Source organism: Mobula hypostoma, chromosome 1, assembly GCF_963921235.1.
Source record: "Mobula hypostoma chromosome 1, sMobHyp1.1, whole genome shotgun sequence".
NCBI lineage: Eukaryota > Metazoa > Chordata > Chondrichthyes > Myliobatiformes > Myliobatidae > Mobula > Mobula hypostoma.
In genome coordinates, this window is record NC_086097.1 from 206,239,491 (window position 1) to 206,263,869 (window position 24,379).

Sequence of the window (24,379 nt, forward strand, 5' to 3'; positions counted from 1 at the left end):
CTGCTGAGATTTAATTATACTTACGATACGACTTCTATCTTTACTGCAAGTTGGTGTTGGAAAATTACAAATCAATAAATACATTTCAAAAGCTGTGAAGTTAAAAACAGATTCTGTCCTATTCTTCTTATCTAGTAAGCATTAGTGAGTAATATAAAACATCCAAATTGCCAAACTGAATATTCACCTTGATATGAAAAACTTAGCAATAGGAAGATCAAAATGTTGTGATGAATTGGGAGAACAACAATTTATGTAATTTTGTGACTTACCTGCATGTCTACCATTACGTCTCCTATGGTGGGGGAGTCTAGGACCAGAGGACACAGACTCAGAATCAGAATACAGGGGTGTCCTTTTAGAATGGAGATAAGGAGGAATTTCTTTAGCCAGAGAGCGGTGAAGCTGCGGAATTCGTTGCCACAGGCAGAGAGATTCTTGACTAGTCAAGGCATGAAGGGATATGGGGAGAAGGCAGGAAACTGGGGCTGAGAGAAATAATGGATCAGCCATGATGAAATGGGGGAGCAGACTCAGTGGGCCAAATGGCCTAATTCTGCTCCTATATTTTATGGTCTTATAGTCAGGATTAAGAAAATGTTGCCCTGGGGAGATCCTCAGGATAATGGATGTCTAAAATTCCCTGCAACAGTCCAAAAGGACTGTTGCACAAGGAATGATGTTGTCATGCACATGGTGAATAATGACTGAAAGAGCTGAATCAATTTCACAGTTAACATGATTTTGCCCATAAATGATCAAAAATGCATAGTGGTGAAATGAAAACATCTCTATGCAATCCAATTTTTTCGGCTGATGAGCATTTGGAAATCTACAACTTGCACAACAATAAATGAAAATCAAAACAAAAGCTGTAATCCAAAGTAAAAATATACAATGCTGGAAACACTCCAATCAGGTACTATTCATGGAAGATGGAATAACAAACATTGAACATTTCACCCCCTACACCTATTTCAGAATTGAAAAAGAGAGACAAGTTTATTTTTCAGTAGCAGAGAATGTGAGCAGTGATGGACAGAGCAAAGGGAATACTTTAGATTGAATGAAACCAAATGACTTAAAATGGAGTTAGAAATCCACCAGCTTTTCTTTGCCAGTATTATATAATATCAAGACTTTGTTGCTTGAACCATGGCTTCTCCTCTACCATAGAGGACAGAACTTTTGCCCCCATCTTATTTATTTCCCACACCTCCACCCCCAGACCCTCTCTTTCTGAACAAAATAAACAGACCATTCTTAGTCCTCTGCTAGTCCTACCAGCTCCACCAATATTACACCCTCCCTCCTCACTATCCTTTCAGCTTTTCAAAGGATCCCTTCATTAGCAAACCTCTGGTCTGTTCTTCTGTCCTCATCAGTGACTCCTCTTTTTACGTCATTTATCTATGCAAGTCCAAGAGACACACTACAACCTTTCACTTCCTGTCTTTCCACCATTCAGGGACCCAGTCCCACTCTTTCCAATTGAAGCAGGATACACTTGTATTTCTTCCAAACAAGCATGCTACATTCAGAATTTACAGTGTGGTTTCCATTGCACTGAAGAAATCCAACACAGATTGTGAGATCACTTTACAGACCACCTTCATTCAGTTTGCAGGAGTGACCCTGAGCTTCTGGTTGCCTGAATCTTTAATTCCCTAACTCATTCTGATACCCTTTGGCACTGTAACAATGAGGCTCAAGGAAAATTGAGAAACAACATTACATTTCCAACTGTATAAAACTCCATATAGAATTCTCAGGCTTTAGATGTGTTTTCATTCCCACACTATCAAAACTAGCCATTTTGGCTCAGTTGTTTCTCATTCTATTAATATCACCTGATGGGCTGGTCAAGTACCACAGCCTAGCAGCAAATAACACAGAAAGAAAAAAAAATCAGAATGGCCTTTTAACTGCCATTTTAAGCTGTTTCATCTCATCCTTTCAGAACTATTCCCTTTGTTCTACCCATCAACCCCTTTCCCTCTCTAATACAAAATACTAACTTGTATTCTCCCTTTCCCCATTCTCATAAAGGTCCAAAGACCAAAATGCAAGCTGTTTCTCATTCCACAGATGCTGAATGACCGACTGAGTGTTTTCAGCATTATGTTTTTATTACCGAATAACACATTGTATTATTCCATGTTCTATAAGGGACATCAGCAAGTTCTTGTATTAATTATTAACACAAGAATCGATGGACAAACTATTAGACTAAGATCACCTTCTACTATTCCAATGGCTGCATGATACAAGTGCTGTTAATGCATAGTAATCAAACTTGGTTCATTGCAAAAAAATTTCTATGAGGCAATGAAATCCCTGCGAATCAAAGGTCCAACTACCTATTCCTCTGAGCACAATGGAGGTACTAGACATTACATAGCAAATGTTTCAATGTTTTCCTATTTTTTTTATCTGAATTAAAAAGCCATTAGCTAACTTCTGAAAGAATTTCTCCAATTTCTCCAAGGGACCAGTCTCACAAATGTGATACTTGCTTTCTAAAACATTGTTTTATTAATAAACTTCTAATTTATACTTTTAATTGTAACATTTCATTCCCACCATCTTTTCAGGTGCAGCCATTTTCTGAATATACTTTTTTTTGAACCAATCCTAAAGTTCCAGTTAGGTTCTTTAAATACTGGAGATACACCATTTTTCCAAACTACCACAAGGATTCCACCCACCTCACGAGCAGTATCTAATTCAAGTTCCTCACCCAAACTGCAGGAAAGCTAAAGCTTACCGAAACATTTAGAGATATCACATTATAAACATTAGATTTTACAATAAAGATCACTAAAATCATATTACAGTCTTACAGTCTTATAATAACTGGAATTCAAATTTTAAAATGGAACCTGAAAAAGATAAAATTGAATTACCTAAAATTAAGCCCACCATTGTACTCAAATAGCCAGTTCCACTGCCAAGGTTCAGGAAAGACAATCCTGGCTTAAGTTTTAGTGCTTCCATAACTTCAGAGTAGATACAAGGTGCTGATAGGTGTATGTTGCCATGCTTCCAAGCCAAATCCTTATAAGCATTGTCCCTATATCCCTCCAAATAATAATCTGCACGATCGATGGCCCTGAAGGCTTGTTCCACTCTCTCAGTACGAATGTACTGGGCCTCCTTTAAGTTGTCAATTAAATCATCATTGTCTTCACCAGCACTGACAGCTCCTCCCATGGTATCTTGTATCAGGAAATCAGATCAGACCCACGAAATGTTAGAATGCAGTGTGCAATGGATAATGCATGAGCAGATGATGGTAACAGTGTATCACTTCACCAATGTGGATATTAGGGCCTTAGTACAGCATTGCAGTACCATAACAGTGTATTTCGTAGATACCTGCAAAAGACAATTGCAGTACAAGAAAATGAATAATGCAATTAAAGGCATTCACTTCACAACAAAGGATAAGATAAGGGACATTCTCCAAACCCAAATTCAATCTAGACATCAACATCTTTTATGATTTTTCTTTAAATCTCTCACAATATTGATTATGACGAGGTGCGACAGGTAAATAGGAAAGCCTATGTAGCTGGAGACAATTTGGAAGGGTCGATGCACAGGAGGCTGAAAGAATGTTGATTTTGGGGGTGCAGGAATGGTGGAGTTGAGTCTAGGAGACAAAGATCTGCTGCAAATAAGATCAGATACAGGTGGATATCAAGCAAAGTGTTGTCACTTGATATCCTTATCCTCCTGTACCAGATCTTTTCCTGCAAATCTGTAAATGGAAGATAGCAGGTTGGCCAGCAGAGCATTGAATTAGTAAGGGGTATGAATATCAAAAGCACACCTGTGGACTTCAGTGGCAGACTGTGTGAAAGAAGAATTATCAGATAGCAAAGAATGTAAATCTTTGTGATGAGAAGGATATGGATCATCTGCTCAATTCAGGGTCAAACAGGATACTGAGATAATGAACAATCTACAACAGTGGCCAAGGTACCAGTGGCACAAGAGTAGAATTTTCAGTCAGAGAAATAATAGTTCCACTTTGTAATATGTGGCTGTAAAAAATTGCAGTTCATCATGTAGCTTTTGTTCAATTGTTAGCATGACAGCTTCCAGGCAGCAGCAAGAACAAGAAAACTGATGGGAAAATAAAATTCAGGATTGTCATCAAAGCAAGCTTTGATGTGAACTTAGACCCCCAAAAATTCATAAATCAATCCCAGGCATCTTGGTCAGTTTTTTTTCTTTTCAGACTGATTCATCAAGAAAAGACATGCTAACAGCTTTAGCTGCTATTTTGGGCTTAGAAATGCCCACCTTAAAAATAAATTCCTGAAATAACAGCATGTTCTTAACTTGTATTCAAGTATATCAATGAATGTTCTTTTAAACAAATAATTGACTCAAAGCTATGACAGCATTATAAAATTTGTACAATTTTTCTGCTGAAATCTTTAAAAAATCATAAAAATATATTTTCCAACCCATATCTTTGAAGGTATTTTTCCAAAAACTACTCACAATATATGAACATCATTGGCAACATTATTATGTTCTGCCCATCGTTAACGCCCTAAAAACAATGAGGCAACTAAGAGTGAACTTTGTTGCTGTGGGTCTGCAGTCATGCTAAGGGCAGATCGTGTAAGTATGAATGATATCCTTTCCTCCAAGAGATTAGAGCACCAAATAGGATTTTAATGACAATCTAAGAGCTTCCTGGTTACTGTTACTAAGACTAGCATTGTTTAAACAAAGCCCAGATTTATTTAAATTCCCTTACTGCCTTTCTGGGATTCAAAACATTTCCCTGGTTCAGCAATCCAGACCCTGTTGCTAGTCCACTAATTTATCCACTAAACTTCAATGCACTTCTGGCCTACATGTGAACATTCTAATGCAAATACCAGGTAACAATACCGACATAAACAGCAAGAGAATAATACTCTACAGAAGGTCGTAATATCCTAGACCTAGCATAGCCACAGGGAACTTAAGAAGATGACCTGACAGAACCCAGAGTGACACAGCAGACCTCAAACTTCATATCCTGAGGCACTATCAAAAACGTACTAATATCTTTGTGACAGCTTGCTGGATGGCAAAGACTTTTTAAAGATATTTCAAATTATTCAGATAATGAGCAACATTTAAAAACAACCCAAGCTGTTATTAAAACCAAAAAAATCAATTGATTGAAACACAAAACAAACATAATCGTAATTAAAAAGGCTGAAAGTATAACAAATACCTTCATCTACCCACCAACCTGTAAAGCTGCTGGCAGGATGTGAAGTGTGCATGGACCTCCAATGTTCCACCACCACATAAGATGGTGAATACTGAGTGAAAAATCAAATGGTTCAAATATGCCTACATCAGGCCTCTAAGACTTTTTTTCCACCCTGCACTGAAATTTTAAACATGCTGTCAGAAATATTTAATAGTAAATAGATAGCTGAGATTCTACAGGCCCCAACTCTTCTAATCACTTCATTCCACTTTTGTAAATTGGAGTTACCTCAAAACTGATTGCATCTAGCTCAAAGAAATAGTGCCAATCAAATAAAAACACTTACCAGCACCAGTTATATGACAGGTTAGCCTTTCTACAGATAACCTTCATTAATTACAAAAAAACACAAAATCAAACTGCTTCTTGATGAAAGCAAAGTGTTCAACAAAGAGTTGGCCAGAATTCACTGGAAAAGAATACAGGCAGGGACGACAGCAGAGCAGCAATGGCTGGAATTTCTGGAAGCAATTCAAAAGGCACAGGATATATACATCCCAAAGAGGAAGAAGTATTCTAAAAGTAAGATGACACATCCATGGATAACAAGAGAAGTCAAAGCTAACATAAAAGCTAAAGAGAGAGCATATAACAAAGCAAAAATTAGTGGGGAGTTAGGGGAGTGGGAAGCTTTTAAAAACCAACAGAAGGCAACTAAAAAAGTCATTAAGGTAAAGATGGAATACGAAAATAAGCTAGCCAATAATATTAAATAAGATACCACAAATATCTTCAGATATAGAAAGTGTAAAAGAGAGGCGGCAATGGATATCGGACTGCTGGAAAACAATGCTGGAGAGGTAATAATGGGCGACAAAATAGATTCAAACTGAGTAATAAGTATTTTGAATCAGTCTTCACTAGCAGTATGAAGTTCCATGAGTCAGTGGGCACAAAGTGTGTGAAGTTACCATAACTAGAGACAAGGTTCTTGGGAAACTGAAAGGTCTGAAGGTAGCTAAGTCACCCGGACCAGATGGTGTACACCCTAGAGTTCTGAAAGGGATGGCTGAAGAGATCATGGAGGCATTAATAATAGTCTTTCGAGAATCATTAGATTATGGAATGATTCCTTAAGACTGTAGAATATCCCAAATGTCACTCCACTTTTCAAGAAGGGAGAGAGGCAGAAGAAAGGAAACTATAGGCCAATTAATCTGACCTTAGTGGTAGGGAAGATATCGAAGTCAATTATTAAGGACAAGGTTTCAGGGTATTTGGAGGCACATAATAAAATAGGCCATGGTCAGCATGGTTTCCTCAAGGGAAAATCTTGCCTGAGAAATTTGCTGGATTCTTTGAAGAAGATTCTTTGGATTCCTTGAAGAGGATAGACAAAAGAGAACCAGTTGATGTTGTGTATTTGGATTTTCAGAAGGACTCTGACAAGATGCTACACATGAGGCTGCTTAACAAGCTACAAGCCCATGATATTACAGGAAAGATTCTGGCATGGATAAAGCAGGGGCTGGTTGCAGGAAGCACAGAGTGGGAATAAAGGGAGGGAGCCTTTTTGGCTGGCTACCGGTGACTAGTGGTGTTCCACAGGGGTCTATGTTGGGACCAATTCTTTTTATGCAATATGTCAATGATCTGAATGATGGAATTGATGGCTTTGTTGCAAAGTTTGCAGACGATAGGAAGATAAGTAGAGGGACAGGTAGATTTGAGGAAGCATAGAGGCTACAGAAAGACTTAGATTAGGAAAATGGGAAAAGAAATGACAGATAAGAGTATATTGTCTGGAAATGTAGAAGAAGTGAAAGGGTTGACTATATTCTAAATGGAGAGAAAATACAAAAAAAAACACTGAAACCCAAAGGGACATGGGAGTCCTTGTGCAGGATTCCGTAAAGATTACTTTACAGATTGAGTTTGTGGTGAAGAAGGCAAATGCAACGTTAGCATTCATTTTAAGAGGGCTACAGTATAAAAGCAAGGATGTAATGTTGAGACTTTATAAAGCACTGGTGAGACCTCACTTGGAGTACAGGTGTCCCCCGCTTTTCAAACGTTTGCTTACGACACCTCGCTGTTATGAAAGACCTACATTAGTTACCTGTTTTCGCTAACAGAAGGTGTTTTCACTGTTACGAAAAAAGACAGCACGTGAAAAAGGCAGCACGCCCCAAGCAGCCAAGCTCCTCCCCCGGAACTGCATTCTAGCCGGCATTACTTAAACACGTGCCTGTGAGCATCTGTGCTTTATGTCAATTTATTTTGAGCATTCATTAGCAAGATTAGTTCTAAGGTATCAGAAAAGCCTAGAAGAGCTCATAAGGGTTTTACACTTAGCATAAAACTAGACATAATTAAGTGTTTCGATCGTGGTGAACAAAGTAAGGACAAAGTAAGTTTGGCTTGTGGAAGTTGACGAAGATGATGTTGAAGAGGTTTTGGCATCCCATGACCAACAACTGATAGATGAAGAGCTGATGCAATTGGAAGAGGAAAGGCTAACAATCGAAACCGAATGCAGTAGCGAATGGACCAAAAATGAAGCCGTCCAGAAACTGAACGTGAAGCAACTGTGTGAGATCTTCGTTGCAATGATTGCAGAAAAGTACGACTTTAATTTTGAGAGGGTACGTAGGTTTGAGTGCTTACAAAGAACTGTATGATAGAAATATGCGCGAGGCTAAGCAGTCAAGCATACTGTTGCTTTTCAAGCCTTCCACATCAGCCACAGCAGTCGAAGAACCTCGACCTTTGACATCGAGGCAGGCAGACATAGAAGAAGATTACCTGCCTGCCCTGATGGAAACAGATGACGATGAGATGACACCCCAGTGTCCCACCACCCCAGCCTCCAGGCTGTGGAACGATACATTGCCACAAAGAATGCAGCGGTGCAGTGGTAGCCAGGACGCATCCAGCACATCTTTAAGAAAAAAAGCCAAAATAAACAAGCTAATTAATTTGGTGCCGCCGGGCATGTAAATGTCGGCCCAGATCAGAGGCAATTGCCGATTGCATCGCCTCTGATCTGGGCCGACATTTACGTGCCGGGCGGCAGCTAATTAATTAGCTTGTCTATTTCGGCTTTTTTCTTAAAGATGTGTTGGGTGCGTCCTGGCTACCGCTGTACCCCTGCTTGCTTCACGGATCAGTAACGGTCGGCAGCCTAGAGGGCGGGGGCCACTGCACCACCCCAACCTCCGACGACTCATCCTAACACACCATTATCAGTGTGCTCGGCACTGTCTTCCCAATTCCGGTAAGTGATACTACACTTTACATATATTATTTCTACTTTATATAGGCTGTGTATTTTTATGTGTTATTTAGTATGATTTGGCAGCTTCATAGCTTAAAGGTTACTGGAGAGAGTCTTTCTGCCGAGAGCGCTTGTGCCGTGTTTCTATCGAGAGCGCTTGCGTGAGATTTTCGCTACGGAGAACAGTGTGGCAATGATTGTGGACAAGTATTTCTACTTTATATAGGCTGTGTATTTATCATATCATTCCTGCCTTTACTATATGTTACTGTTATTTTAGGTTTTGTGTGTTATTTGGCATGATTTGGTAGGTTATTTTTTGGGTCTGCGAACGCTCACAAATTTTTCCCCAAAAATAAATGGTAATTGCTTCTTCACTTTACAACATTCCGGCTTACGAACCGTTTCATAGGAACGCTCTACCTTCGGATGGCGGGGCAAATCTGTACTTTGCAACTTCTAACATGCTGAAAACTATGCACTTGCTGTTATTTCCTTAGCTACCAAAACTGGCTTCTTAGTGAGATCCACTTCCTAGTTTAATGCAACTAGTCATCACCATCAACATCCAGGTAAATTTCATCTTCAGCCACTCCACACCTATACAAAATCCTCCAAATTCACAAATCCTTTCCCAAGTAAATATCCCCACTATTTATTATTGGTTGACTATGCTGGGCAAGACACCACTCAAATGCCCAATATCTGACAGCAGATCCCTGAAGCAAATAATATGTTCCAACTTCAGTTATGAAAAGAGATTATTCAATGAAAAAAGAAAAAGATGCAAGGAAGTTCTCAAAGCTTCCTTAAAGAAGTGATATGACTGCTGAAATTCGAGGAACAGCCTTATATACAGGCCGACCTTCACTAATCTGGCACCAATGGGACCTGAGGAGTGCTGGATTAGTGAAAATGCCGAATTACAGAAGGATCACATTAAGCATAATCAGTGCCGGATTATCGAAGGAACCGGATTACAGGTAGTTAGATTAGTGAAGGTCGACTGTACTGGCTTAGAAGTATACTAAAAATTGTGGAACCAAGGAGAACACAGAATTCTTGAAGAAGGAGCAGCTGCCAGAAATCTAAGCAACACAAAAAAAAATACCCGAATTCAGCAGGCCAAGCAGCATCTAAGGAAAAGAGAAAACAGTCAATGTTTCGGGCCAAGACCCTTCATCAGGACAGAATAATAATGGTTCTGAGAAACTTTAAAGAATGTAACTTTGCTTTTGAGATAGAAAACAAACAGGTGATAGATAGGGGAAGGGGTGAAAAAAAGGTTAGATTTAACCCCTCAACCAATTCCTTCCCCTCAGCACAATCTGTGTCCAACATCCCCATTACATACAGTTGCCCCCTCATCCTCATTTCTCATTGCCCCCAATTACACCTTCTCCATCACCCCAAGTATCCAGACATTCCCATTATTTTTGTGAATCAGGGACATTATTTTGTGCAGTGACAATTTCCAAAGGTAGAATTTTTTATATTTGTCCTAACATGTTTTTATGAATTGAAGGCAGACAACTGCAGGTTTAGAACTTTCATTTTGCAGATGCAAATGATTCCAGGTCACATATTAATTTTAAATTTAAGATTGAGAAACTTTTATTAACAGTCAGTATTGGAGCATGGGACCAGGCAGATTTCATCACACAACTAGCTTTGATCTCATTGACTGGCTGAACAGACTAGTGAGATTACATGAACTACCTGTACCTATTCCAATTAAACTGAAGGAATAAACAACTCACAGACTGAATGAAGTGTACTTTAAATTGCTGAATTCAGTATTAAATTAAATCAGATGAAGAACCAGAAGAGAGAAGGGCTGAACTCAGAGAAAAATGTGATTTAAAAAGTGTAAGTAAAGTTTTTATTTGTCCCAATCCTATCTTAAATGATCAGCCTCAATGCCACATTAAAAAAAAAGCCAGGACACATACCGTTAAAGGGCAGAAGTTCTACTGTACCATTAAATAACCATGGCTGTCAAATGAGATACAGAGCATGAAACACAAGAGCACAATTAGACTATTCAGTCCATCGAGTCCCCTTTCCAATTATGAAGCCAAGAGAAAAGGTACACACAAATGCAGAGTAAATGAAATATCAGAAAGGTTGAAAAGTAACAAAGAATTATACCAAAAATAATCTGTACAACAATGATTGAAATAATTTCAAGAATTTAACTTAATACCAAAAGTTTCAAGAAATACATTGAGACAGATTAAGAAGTAATAATGTGGATAACATACTGAATAGTTGAAACAGAACATAATAGATCTTAAAAAAAGGTGTAACAGACTTGCTGAGTGAACACTTAATGCTCCTTTCCACAATGAGCATAAGGTCTACACATGATTTTCCATAGTGAGTTATTAATTCATCATCTCTAGACCTCAGAACAACAAATTAAAATAACTGAAGGAGAATAGGAACAATTAAATGACAATAAACACAAATTATTAAAATTGATCGCACAGAATCACTGAATAGTACAACCCCAAAAAGAAAAGCCATTTGGTGCATCATGCCCATGTCAATCCTTTGGTAGAGTTATCTGATTACTCTTGCACATTACTCTTTACTGAAAACAACATACATTGTCAACAATGTATTCAAATTCCTTTTTAAAAGCTACTAAGTGGCTTCCATCTTCCTATCAGATGATTCCTATTAGTATCTTAGACAGCAACTAATAGCTGCACTTCAAAAAGGTTTCCTCATGCTGTCCCTGATTCTTAATGTCAATAACCTTTAAGCTACATCCACTGGATATTGACAGTTCTGTCACTGGAAGAGTAAAGAAACATCTAAATTCAGATTTTAACACTACTTTCAAATCTTCAGTACTCTGCTTTAAGAGCAACCATCAGCCTTATGTCCTGATGAAGGGTCTTGGCCCGAAACTTCAGCAGCTCACTCTTCTCCATAGATGCTGCCTGGCCTGCTGAGTTCCTCCAGCATTTTGTGTGTGATCCATCAAGTCTTTACTGCATCTGCTGAAACCTTTTGATTTCTACTCCAACTGAGGCCTAGTCACCATTTTATAAAGATTTATCACAATAAAGAGATGGATTCCATGTATTTTTGAAAACATTCTATTGCCCTAAAAATTTCTGCATTTACACCCACTCAAATCCATCTTTTACTGTACTGTGTGATATTCTGATATGGCAATGAAATTAAATGTTCTTCCTCCTATCAAATGATACTGCCATTTGTCAGCCCAGATCTAAATCATCAGTCCAAATCTGATTGAAATCTTCATATCCTCCTTGGGGGTTTACTAATTCCACAATTTCCATATTTCTTTGCAACACAGGAAGAGATCATTCTGGCCACAGAGACTATAGTGGCTAACAGAACAATACTATTTTCCAACTAATTGCCTTAGAGTCAAACTTGACACATTCCCATCGATTGTATAAGCCACAGTACAATGGGGCGTTCTTTAACAGTAGGCAATTCACAAACAAATCCACACACCTTCAGGATATAGGAGGAAATTGGAGCTACCAGGGAAAACCCATGCAAAGATGCAGACAGCACACAACTCGAGGTCAGCATTGAGTCCAGGGTTGCTGAAGCTGCACGGCAGCAGGTCCATTAGTGAAGACAAAGAAACTGTCTTTTCTCTTCAACTGCAGATACTGGAGTCTGGAGCAACAAACAATTTGCTGGTGGAATTCTGCAGGTTGAACTGTATTTGTAGGGTGGGAGTCAGAGGTGGAATTGTCTATTATTATCACTTCCAATATCCTCGTATTTCTATATGTAATAGCATTCTTTGCTCTCAAGACATTACAGAGTGCTCATTAGCAGCTCTGCACATAATTACAAAACATAATTAAATTGGCAACTGGAATGTACACTCTGTGACAATTTTATTCGGTACATGTACTTGTTGATGCAAATATCTAATCAGCCAATCATGTGGCAGCAACTCAATGCATAAAAGCATGCAGACATGGTCAAAAGGTTCAGCTGCTGTTCAGACTGAACAACAGAATTGAGAAGTAATTGGACTACAATTTTTTTCCCCCAAGTGTTGCTTTCTCAGAATCTTTTTTTGTTTATGATAGACTGCTTGAAACTGAACACAAATATAATTTCAGACTCCTTGTATAGTGAATATAATATGTTTAATTGCATAACTGTGCTGACCCTTTGCAATGGTTAACCTAAGCTAAAAACGTTTTGTTGATGATTTTCATTTGTACTCAGTATCGGAGGCTTCTCGCTTAGTAACTAACAATAATCAGCCAGTAATGATGCAGCCCTGATACCGTCTCTCCGTGACTGCAATGTCCTTACAAAACCTTTCATCACGCTCAAAATTTGCAGGGAAAAAGACTAAATGGGAATGCCGAAAATTAGTCTTTTGTGATATATTGCACAGTATGCTTGAAGCACGTTGTCAACCAACTGCAAGTAGTTTGGCATTCTATTAATTGCCAAGAAAATTTTCAACAAAATCCTTGAACCTTCCATGGGATTTTCTCCAGTCCCAATAGAAGTTCTTCAAATTGCCTGTCATCGATGACCTGTTTGATTTGTGAATCAGCAAAAATGCCTTCCTTAATCTTGGCACCAGTTATTCTGGGAAACATGTCCCAAATATCAAACTCCTTCACCTGTCCTGCCATGCACCATCTGTCCTGCCTAGGCATGCCTGGACAAGATAGAAAACTTTTCAGCTTACATTGTGGGGATTTTAATTGACTTGAATTATGAATTGAAATAACAAATATAGGTGATTTTTAAAAAATGGTGTGTGAGAGGGAAATTTTATGGTGATTTTCATGATCAGCGGCCCTAAATCCATAAGATACACCAGAAGTATTCAGGAAGCAAAATACTTGTCATCCAGTGTTATTGGTGCCAGATTTGTATATCTCAGAAACTGCTGATCTCCTTGGATTTTCACACACAAGTGTCTAGAATTACACAAAATGGGGCAAAAAACACCTTGAGAGGTCACAGCAGAATAGTCAAGACTGGTTCAAGCTGGCAGGAAAGCGACAGTAACTCAAATAGCCACATGTTACAACAATAGTGTGCAGAAGATCTCTGAATGCACATGCAAACCTTGAAGTGAATGGCCTACAGCTTCAGAAGACCATGAACATACAATCAGTGACCACATTATTAGATAAAGTAGGTACCTAATAAAGTGGGCACTGAATGTATTTCATATACTTCACTTGTATAGCTTTGTTCGAACCCAAAATTGAACACTAAGTTTTAGGAAAAATATGTTTGAAGCGTTAAATTCTGAGCAAATGTTGCATATTTAGACAATTACCTGGAATAGGTAGGTTGCCTTATGAAGAAAAGTTGAAAAGGCAAAGCTTGTAACTATTGTTTAGAGGAACAAACGGCAACTTGATTTAAATAGGCAAGATCCTGAGGAGTCTTCTATCCAAGGAGATGGAAGAGTGGATTCCTTTTCTAGTGTAATCCAGAATTCAGGGCTGATGTTTAAAAACAAGGGGTACTCACCTGAGACAGTTTTCTCTAACAAAGGTAGAAAACTGACAGGTCTTTGTTACCTTCTTTCTAAATGGCAATGCAAATAGGATCTCCGCATACATTAAAAACAAAGGTGGATGGATACTTAATAAACAACCTGGTGAAAGGTTACTGCAGGTCAACGGAAGCTTACCAGCAGAGTTGTATTCGGCTCCAACTGGATCTAAAGGAAGTGTATAATGCTATGCTTCTGGCAGCAGCATGTCAGGCTCCATGAGATAGCGCATCATTACTCTCAACAATAAGCAGAAAGTAAATACAGCGGACATCAGGAACCGGAGACCCATTTCACTGCTGAACGTGGACTATAAGATTTTGTCCAATGCCATTGCCCACTGGATCAAATCTGCTCTGGGTCAGGTGACCCACCCAGACCAAACTTGTGCTGTACCAGGCAGCAAAATCTCTGACAGTTTTAAGCTCCTCAGGGCTTGGACCAAGAGGGTTTGACAGGACATGACCCACCTACATAATGGATGGGCTGTCTAAAATGTCTTTTTAAAAAAAAAACGGAGTAAGACAATACATCCAGGTACTCTACACAGATGTACTGTATGTAATGTGCAGCCCAAATTAATGGCTGGGAGACAGACAGTATCCCATCAATACTGAAGTTAGGCAGGCTGTCCATTCCCTCATCTTGTTTTTATACTGCACCGAACCCTTTGCCAAATCCAGCAGAAAGGACAAGAGCATAAAGGGCGACACTGGTAGACAGTGGTGGAACCAAAGTCAAAACCACCCTTGATGTCATCAATGATGCACAAATGTCGTCTTCTGCTCAGATCCATGATCACAGATTCTTCAGTATCTGCAACCAGTTTGAGTTAGGATCCATGGCCAGGATCAATCACAGGATGAGCAAGGCCATGCTCTTCATTAACTGGCCAAAACCAATCACATAAATGTCCACTTCAATGTCAAGTCTGACTAACTGAAAATGCTAGGGATCTGGTTTGGAGCGGCTGAGGCAAGCACTGAGAAATGCTTGGATTAGGTTACGAAGATAAAAACAAAAATTGGGCATGTTGAAATTGGAAAGAACTTGGTTATTAGGTACAATATACTCTCGGGGTTGGTGACGTGTCTTGTTTCCCACTCCTCTGCTTCAGTAATCACCTGGGACATCTTCCAGAATCAAAATCATTTTCTTGTGGGCGTTGGTGATCCCATACCAGACTGTGATGCAGCCAGTCAATATACTCTCCACTACACATCTATAGTAGTTTGTCAAAGTTTTAAATGTCATGCTGAATCTACACAAACTCCGAAGGAAGTACTGGTGCTGCCAAGCTTTCTTCATATTGCACATGTTGGGCCCAAGACGGGTCCTCCAAAATAATAACACCAAAGAAATTAAAGTTGCTGACACTCTCTACCTTTGAGGACTGGCTCATAGACCTCTGGTTTCCTCCTCCTGAAGTCAATAATCAGTTCCTTAGGTCGTTGTTATGACACTCTTCAGCCAGATTTTCAAACTCAGTCCAATACGCTGATTTATCACCACCTTTGATACAGCCTGACAGTGGTGCTGTCAGCAAACTTGAATAAGGCACTGGAGCTTTGCTCAACCACACAGGCATAAGTGTAAATTGAGTAGAACAGGGGCTAAACACATAGCCTTGTGGTGTACCTACTCTGATGGAGACCATTGAGATGTTGTTGCCAATCCAGACTGACTGGGTCTGCAAGTGAAGAAATTGAGGATCCAAATACACAAGGGGATATTGAGGCCAAGGTCTTGGAGCTTATTGATTAGTTTTGAGGGAATGATGGTATTGAATGCTGAGCTGTAATCGATAAAGAACATCCTGATGCATGCATCTTTCCCATCCAAATGTTCCAGGGTGAAGGCTGATTTATACTTGTGCGTCAACTCGACGCCGTAGGTACAGCATCGCCGCGAACCCTACGCAGAGCCTACGCGGGAGCCTACGCCATAGCCTGACGTGCACCTCTCCCAAAATGTAACTGCGCGTCGCAGCAATGCAGACCACAACAAACTGATTGTTCTGCTTGGTAGCATCGCATTTCCTCCTACGCTGCAATAGCTTCCCATTGGGCGATTGAAGGGCAGGGAAGGAACTCTGGCTGCAATGCTTTCTATAAAGCTTTACGGACCTCTGAAATTATGGAGGACACATTTCGTTTTTATGAAAAAAGACGCTCGTTTTAAACTTGTTTACCCTGATAAAGACTACCATGACCATGAAGCCTTGCGCGGGCAGGTATGTGCACATGCGCAACGTGCGCGAATTGCCGAGTGACGCAGACACACCAATGCACAAGTATAAATGCTTAAAACGCACGTAGGTCACTTGCATAGGTTACGGCGTCGAGTTGACACAGAAGTATAAATCAGCCTTGAGTGAAGAGCCAATGAAATGGCATCTCCAATAGACAAACTGAAGCAGATCTAAGTCACTTCTCAGGCAGGAGTTGTTACGTTTCATCTCAAAACAATTCAGTGTGGATGTAAGTGCTACTGGGCAATAGTTATTGAGGCAGGTCACCATTACTGTACAACAGCCCAGTAAGATAGACATTGCTGCACTACCTGTTCTTTGTGAAAGCATACTTGTAAAGAAACACTTTTAAACACATATGTCAGGCAAAGGTCAGCGCAGAATGCCCTACAGATATTGTAGGACTGTTCAAAACATCTGGCAGAATGCCTTATTGCCAGATCTAATCAACAAGCATCACTTAGCCGGTGCTGAAAGGGACCATCAGAGTCAGATTCTTCCTGTATAGATGACATATCTTTCCCAATTCAGGCAGTCTTCACAACGACTGCTATGGGGATGATATAGCCACCCACCTCTTTGCAGACAGTGGACTTGTAATGATGGGTGGAGATGGATGAATGGGCCATGTCCTGGTCCCCCAGCAGCTTCCATCCCCATCCCCTGTGTAACAGGACTCTGATCTACAGGCTCTTCTCGGGGATACATAACAAGTGTTACTAGCAAGTGATTAATTCAGCAAAAGATGCCATAGATTCTACTAGCACAGTGAGATTACAGCAGACTAGCACATTCCAGGTTGCAGGAGTACATACTGAGCGATGAACTGAAACTCAGCATAGCCAATGCCAAGTCTCTAAAGGGAAGCACCACAATCTAGGCTCCTTCCACTACCAAACACAGAGGAACAGAGTTTGGGTTGCCTCAACAACAATCACTCCTTGAACAATGAAAAGGGAGCATCCCTCCTGAGGGCTACATAACTGGCATAATTATTGGATTTTTAAAAAAATGTTTACTCTACTGAATGTAACTGTCATGAATGGAAAAGCTTCTTGCAGGGCTTTCTTCTTTCGTATTTACTTTTTCTGAAAAAAAGTTTATACATTTGAAATAGATTGGAGTGAAAAACTGAGGTTTCAATCAAATTAGCAATGATTTTACTAAATAATAAATGAGGAGGAACTTCCTTAGCCAGATTGTGATGAATCTGTGGAATTCATTGCCACAGACAGCTGTGGAGTCCAAGTCATTGGGTACATTTAAAGCTGAGATTGATAGAGATAGGGAGAATGTAGGAAAATACCGTTGAGAGAGATTATCAGTCATGATAGAATGGCAGAGCAGACTCGATGGGCCAAATGGCCTAATGCTGCTTCAATGTCAGGTTTGAGGGGCTGAGTAGCCTACTCCTGACAATGATTCACCTGTTCGCATGTAACTTAATTTCTATTCATTTAGAATGTTGACTTACTTTTCAAAAAAGTTGAGGATCTGAATATAGTAGATGCCTCTCAAAGTCAATGCTACATCCCCATTGTGAAAGGTGGAAACGAGTGAGGCCGGCCAATGGAGCTCTGGTGAAGCTGAATAGGCCAATCCTCTGTACAGTGGATGCAATGGATTGGAGAAGTGTTGACAAAATCCAACCATATCATTAACTTTAGAGGTCACTGGAGACAAGAGGTCATTGATGGCCTACGCTCCAGTTCAGAGCTAAGGGCCCAAATAAGTAAGATATAGTAGTCACTGAAAAACTATACTGTATAGTAGATGAATGAAAACAAGAGAACAATCTTAAAGTCTATCTAATTAGAAGTAAAATTGGAAAGTACTTTTATCTGTATCAAGGAATAGAAGTACATAGAAAATCAATAGAATACATGTTAAAAATGGCTCTATTAAGTAATGATCTACAATTATACATCACCTTTAAAATAACAATAGTCTGAAAGCATTCCAGTAATGCTTAAACAAAATTTGACACTATTTCATGTAATGAGAAGCATGAAGTGGTGAAAACTGCATGGTCAAAATAAAAAAAAATGCACATAAGGTTTCTGTACTTTTAAAGAGAAGGATCCCAAGGAGTTTAGGAGACAATCTAAAATAAAGCTCAGTAGATATTCAAGTATATAGTTACCAATTTTCAAGAATTAACATTCAGGAAGACAGAATTGGGCAATGCAAAGAAGGTAGAAGCATTTTTCAGAAATAGACAAGTGAAAGCTCTGAGGGTATTTGAAAATAAGCATGGAATATCTAAAACCAATGTATCACCAGGTTAATCTTGGACAGTAGACTGAAATGGATAAACAAAATGGGATACAAATACTATTTCAGATGATAGTTAGGGAAAGTTCAGGTAGAATACAAACAATGGATCAAAAATAACAAAGATAATGGCTTTATTTCTTTGGTTAATGAATTTCAAAAACCTACTAAAAAGTAATAACAAGTTAAAGGCTACAAAGTAATCAAGAACTGTTCGTGAAATAGGAATGAGCAGCCTCAGCATACATGTAGAACCAGGTAGGATTTTAAGATGGTATTGCAAAACAGCACATTATACAGGAAGTTGTGCAAAATGTGCCAATGCAAATATTCCAGACTGAAATCAATAGATTTTTTTTGAAGTTATTACAAAATATTATAAGAACGAGTGATCCAGAACTATAAAAGGCAACTAGGTATGACTACAGAAGGCTATTTTCAAGTTTACAAAAAAAAATTCTGATTGAGGTTAGAAGCAGAATTGGATGCAAGTCAGCATTGACAGGGTTTGCAAGCTATTACTTCCAACAAACCAAAACCTATCATGGATGGATGTACAAACATGAGAAAATCTGTAGATGCTGGTGTCCTTCCTTCACCATTCACCCATTCCTGTTTCCATCTCTTATCTCACCTCCTTACCTACCCATCATCCCCCTTGGGTGTTCCTCCCACTTCCCTTTCTTCCATGGTCTTCTACCTTCTAGCAGATTTCCCCCTTCTCCAGCCCTTTATCTCTTTCATCAATCAACATCCCAACTCTTTATTTCACCCCTCCCCCTCTCCTGGTTTCACCCATCATCTACTGCCTTGTACTTCTTCCTCACTTCCCCCTTCTTGCTCTGATTTCTCATCTTTTATTTCAGTCCTGATGAAGGGTCTCAGACCGGAACCTTGACTGTTTACACTTTTCATCAGAGCAAGTGCCTAGCCTGCTGAGTTCCTCCAGCATTTTGTGTGATCATGAATGGCTGTGATGCTTCACTTCCAGATGAGCTCAATGCCTTTTATGCACGCTTTGAAAGGGAGAGTAAAACTACACCTGTGTGAATCCTTGCAGCATCTCATGATGCTGGGATGTCTGTCTCAGAAGGCAACATCAGACCGTCTCTCAAGAGTGTAAACCCTCACAAGGCATCAGGCCTTGATGGTGTACCTGGTAGGACTCTGAAAACCTGTGTCAACCGACTGATGGGAGCGTTCAAGGACATCTTAAATGTCTCAATGCTGTAATCGTAGGTTCCCACCTGCTTCAAAAGGACAACTATCATACCAGTGCCCAAAAAGACCAGCATATCACCCAGTGGCACTCACATGTACTGTGATAAAGTGTTTTGAGAGACTGGTCATGGCTAGAACCAACTCCTGCTGAAGCTCAACTTAAACATTTCTATGTAGAATGTTTAAGTTATCGGCCTTTGTAGGAAACAGAATTTTGTCCATTTCTGTTACATTCTGTCCAGATTTTTAGCAAATAAAGACATGAATTAAGCTATAAATTTGGGCTCCAGTTATCAAATACCATATAAACAACACTTCAAAACTCCTTGAGGTGTTAGAGGAGAAGTTAAAGTAAAACATTTAGAAGTGTAGTTATACAATGTTCACTAAACGGTTGACAGTGGTGTGCAAGATCAAAATACTTGCCCTTTCAATTTGTCTACCAAGAGGCTATTTGTAATTAGAACTCTTCAAAGATGTAAAATTATGAAAAAAAATAACATAATAAACAGAAGTGTACTGCAGAGTTCATCTAAAGATGTCCAAAAAATTTATGAATGAACGTAATTTTCCAACCCCAATATCAATATCCTTTCTGTACAGTCATTCCCACGTACTTTCTTCAGTCACTCCATTTAAAGGAAAAAACAACAGTTTAATAAACACAAGTACTGGAAGAACTCATCAGGTCAGGCAGCATCAATGAAGAAAAAGTGTCAATGTTTCCTGATGAAGGGTTTCAGTGCAAAATAGTGACTCTTTATTCCTCTTCATAGATGCTGCCTTACCTGCTTAGTTCCTCCAGCATTTTGTATATTTCAACCTCGTCAAATCTTGAGTTCTTCAGAACACACTGAAAACATGATCGTGTAAATAGGTGCAATACTCCCCTCCTGGGAAAAAAAATAGTAGTTATCTTTAAAAGAACAAATCCTCATTTTTCAAGGCATCAGATGCAAACATATTAACTACTTTTGTTTCCTCCTTCTTTCATTCTACCTATATAAAAGATACTGATGCACAGAAGCAACTTATTCCAAATAAAGGTGCAAAATAAATAAATGCTACATTACTGGAGAAATTCCTCCAGTATACAACTATGGGCCAGTGTTCTAAATATAGAGGCATCTCGGATAAAGGGCTTGTTTTTCCCCCTAGAGTAATCAGTACACTGTTTACCTTCTGTAGTACAGAACAGTAGGAATTCTCCAATATGCATGCCATGCAGGAAAACTTCATGATGGAAACTCACATAAAAAGATATTTGATATTTATTTTTCTTGTCACTGGATGGGCAGAACTCAGGACTTGGCTCATTTTCTATTACTATGCGCAGTCATTCTTCTTGGAAATGTGGACAGTGATTTATTGGCAAACTGTTCGACTGAAGGTGCCACTTTGCAAATAAATACAATGCAGAATTACCAGCAGGTCACTGAATAACAACTGAATTTTAAGTTTAAAAAAATCTTCACTGGCACTTCAGAGCTCGCACGATGAAATGAACTAAATTAAGTATTTCACACTAGATGATGTTTACCCAAGTCAACGGCATTTTTGGTGCCCTGCTGATTATAAAACAGCATTTAAAAATTACGTCAGCATTCGGGCTGGACTGCCATGTCACATATTTTCAACAACATGTAAACATATCTTCCACACGCTTGGGTTTTAAAAAAGTATCGTGTGTTTTAACTTGAGGAATAAAGAACGCAAAACTCTTAAATAAGATTTGCGATTAACAATAACATTATCGTCTTCAGTACGTAGAAGAATTAGGGACCTAAATGAAAATAATACTTGGGGAAGGAAAAAAGAAATATCCCTATCGTAAGTCCTACTCCGACGTTGGCCAATAACACAGTGACAAGAAAATTCTACACGTTCTTGCTGTAATAACAAAATAAACAGAACGCAGTCGTCAAAACTTTTCATCGAATGCACACAAGTCCCTTTAAAGTTTAAAGGGCGCCAGCCACTTTTGCGATCCCTGCTACTTCGATTCAACTAATCGTTTTAAGGAAGGTCGAGACTAAAACGTTACAAAAAGTATCGACCACAACAGTAGCAAGAATGTTTTAGCCTGTACACCTCGAGCAAAGTGCCAAATCTTAACACCGCAGCCAGACAAGATCAAACACAACAAAAAAAACCAGCTGGTCACGGAATGGCAACACAAAAGAGGAAGCGCTGTGTGCAGAGCTCACTGGCTTCTCAGACATCCTGCCGCGACTCAAGACAAAAGAAGCCGGCTTTAGCTGCGGTAGGCGGTAACGACAAGTCCGGCCGCCACTTCGGTGCTCCTTACTACCGAGAGTGTATGTGCGTGTTGGGGGGCTGCCAGCGGCGGACCTTTCCGGTACTAGGCCACCAGCTGCCGTCCACGGTGGGAACCAACGATACCATCCCCTTATTGGAAGTGAAGGGACGGGGGTGGGGGGAGAGAGCGCAGAAAGAGATGGGGGGGGGTTGTAGTCGAACCGGGGATCGGCGTCGCCAACGCAGTGAAAGCAGGGCGGATGACCAGAGCTGCCCTGGAGAGCAAACACGGCGTAGCTCACTGACGCAGCCTGCCTTTCCTTCTTTCCCACTGTCTTTCGTCCACCCCCCACTCAATCCGCCCGCCATCCTCGCTCAACGCACTAACCGCTCGCTGGGTCGCTCTTACCGAACCAGGCCGCTCTTGAACAGCTGAGGATGTAAACACTGCGTCACATGACGGCCACCGGAGCTCCGCCCCTTTACCCTGCGCTGTACGGGTCGCTCTGCCCCGCACGGCACGGGCACAGCACGCTCACGCTCAAGCTCCGCCCCCTCTACCCGGCTGCCGCTGCGTCCCCCCTGCACCTCTTCACTTGTACCGGATGGTTGGGGTTACGGCGGCCTTTCACACCAGTAGCACTACAGGAATAAATTGCACCTCTTTACCTGCTGCTTGGACCGGCACTAACTCTCAAGGCCGGAGAACTACAGGTTAAAGATCTGCCCCTTTACTGAGTACTGCATGATTTGGCTGTGCCTTTTGCAACTTTGGACTAGCTGAAATATGTTCTATGATTTACCTGGCACAGGCCTTCATGCACACCCTCCCTCCTCCCGACACAGCACATGTATTGCATTAGATATGATCCAGTCTTTTCCCAGCAGTCCATGGGCTGACCCTTTGCAGAAATAATAACTTTTTCTTACCAAGCACTGTGTCTCTTGGATCTCTTCCTCATCAGCATGTAAGTCCATGAATCACCTAGCCTCCCCTCCAAACCTACTTCTACCTCCCCTCCCTCCAATCCCACCTTTACCTAGCACTGCATGCGTTTATTTTGCCCTCCACTGTACTGGCACGGCATGAAAAAGTCCTTTGCCTTCCCTGAGTATTAATAAACTCCATCTCTTTCCAGGGCTAAATGCTGCCCTTATAGACTGCACTGCTTTTCCAAATGCTGGACAGAATCAGTCTGCTCAATACTGCAACAGCAATTTTCAAAGAAGTTCTGCCTCTTTCATGGCACTGCAGGGTAATACTCTGGCCTCACAATAGTGGCACTGCAGAAATTATGTCTTGTCTTTTTCCCAACACTGCAGTAATAAATAAGCACTGGCCCCTTACCAATTAAAAGTCAAAGAAAAATTTATTATCAAAATACATATATATCATTGTATAATACCCTGAGATTCAGTTTTTGTGGGCATTCACAGTAAATACAAAGAAACAATAAATTAAAGGAAAAACTGCACACAACAAAGATGGATAAACAGTTAACGTACAAATACAAAACAGAAAATAAATAAATAAATACATACATACATACATACATAGATAAATATTGTGACCGTGAGTTATAGAGTCCTTGAAATTGGGCCATAGGTTGTGGAATCAGTTCAGCAGTGGGGTGGGTGAAGTTATCCACTCTAGTGCAGGAGCCTCATGTTTGAGTGCTAAAAACTGTTCCTAAACCTGGTAGTGCAGGACCTAAGTGAGTACCTCATTTCTTGACGGCAGCAGCAAGTAGGGAGCATGGCTTGGATGGTGATGGATGATGGTGCTTGATGATGGATGCTTCTTTCTTGTAGCAGTGCACCTTGTAGATGTTTTCAATGGTGGGAAGGGCTTTGCCTGTAATGGACTGGACTGTGTCCATTCCTTTTTGTAGGCTTTTCCATTCAAGAAAACTGGTGTTTCTGTACCAGGCCATGATGCATCCAGTCAGTATACTCTCCACCATGCATCTATAGAAGTTTACAGTGTTTTAAATGACATGCAAAATCTTCGCACACTTCTAAGAAATTAGAGGTGCTGCTGTGCTTTCTTCGTAATGGCACTTACATGCTGGTTCCATGGTAGATCCTCCGAAAAGATAACACCGAGGAATTTAAAGTTACTGACCCTCTCTACCTGATGAGGAGAGCCTCTTGGACCTCCAGCTTCCCCCTCCTGTAGTCAATAATCAGCTCTTTGGTTTTGCTGGCATTGAGTGAGAGGCTGTTATCGGCTTTGTTACTGACTTTGTCCTTACTCATGTGACGCATTTTTATCTCCAGCCCATTACTCAGAGCTTTGGGCAGACTGGCCTATCAAAGCAATATCAATGC

At 40.2% G+C, this 24,379-nt stretch overlaps 1 protein-coding gene across 3 annotated transcripts in view; it reads right to left on the minus strand.

Annotated features, from left to right (window-relative positions):
- pcmtd1 (protein-L-isoaspartate (D-aspartate) O-methyltransferase domain containing 1) overlaps positions 1 to 22,531 on the minus strand; it is a 103,125-nt gene extending 80,594 nt beyond the window's left edge. Inside the window, exons 1-2 of one of the 3 annotated variants that reach the window (XM_063063509.1) lie at positions 22,458 to 22,531; positions 2,907 to 3,378 (exon numbers count right to left, since the gene is read on the minus strand). In XM_063063509.1, the coding sequence (XP_062919579.1) occupies positions 2,907 to 3,213 (307 nt within the window). In that variant the 5' untranslated portion in view covers positions 3,214 to 3,378; positions 22,458 to 22,531. The other 2 variants (XM_063063519.1, XM_063063530.1) reach the window with 2 other exon arrangements.
- Positions 22,532 to 24,379: the final 1,848 nt, after the last annotated feature.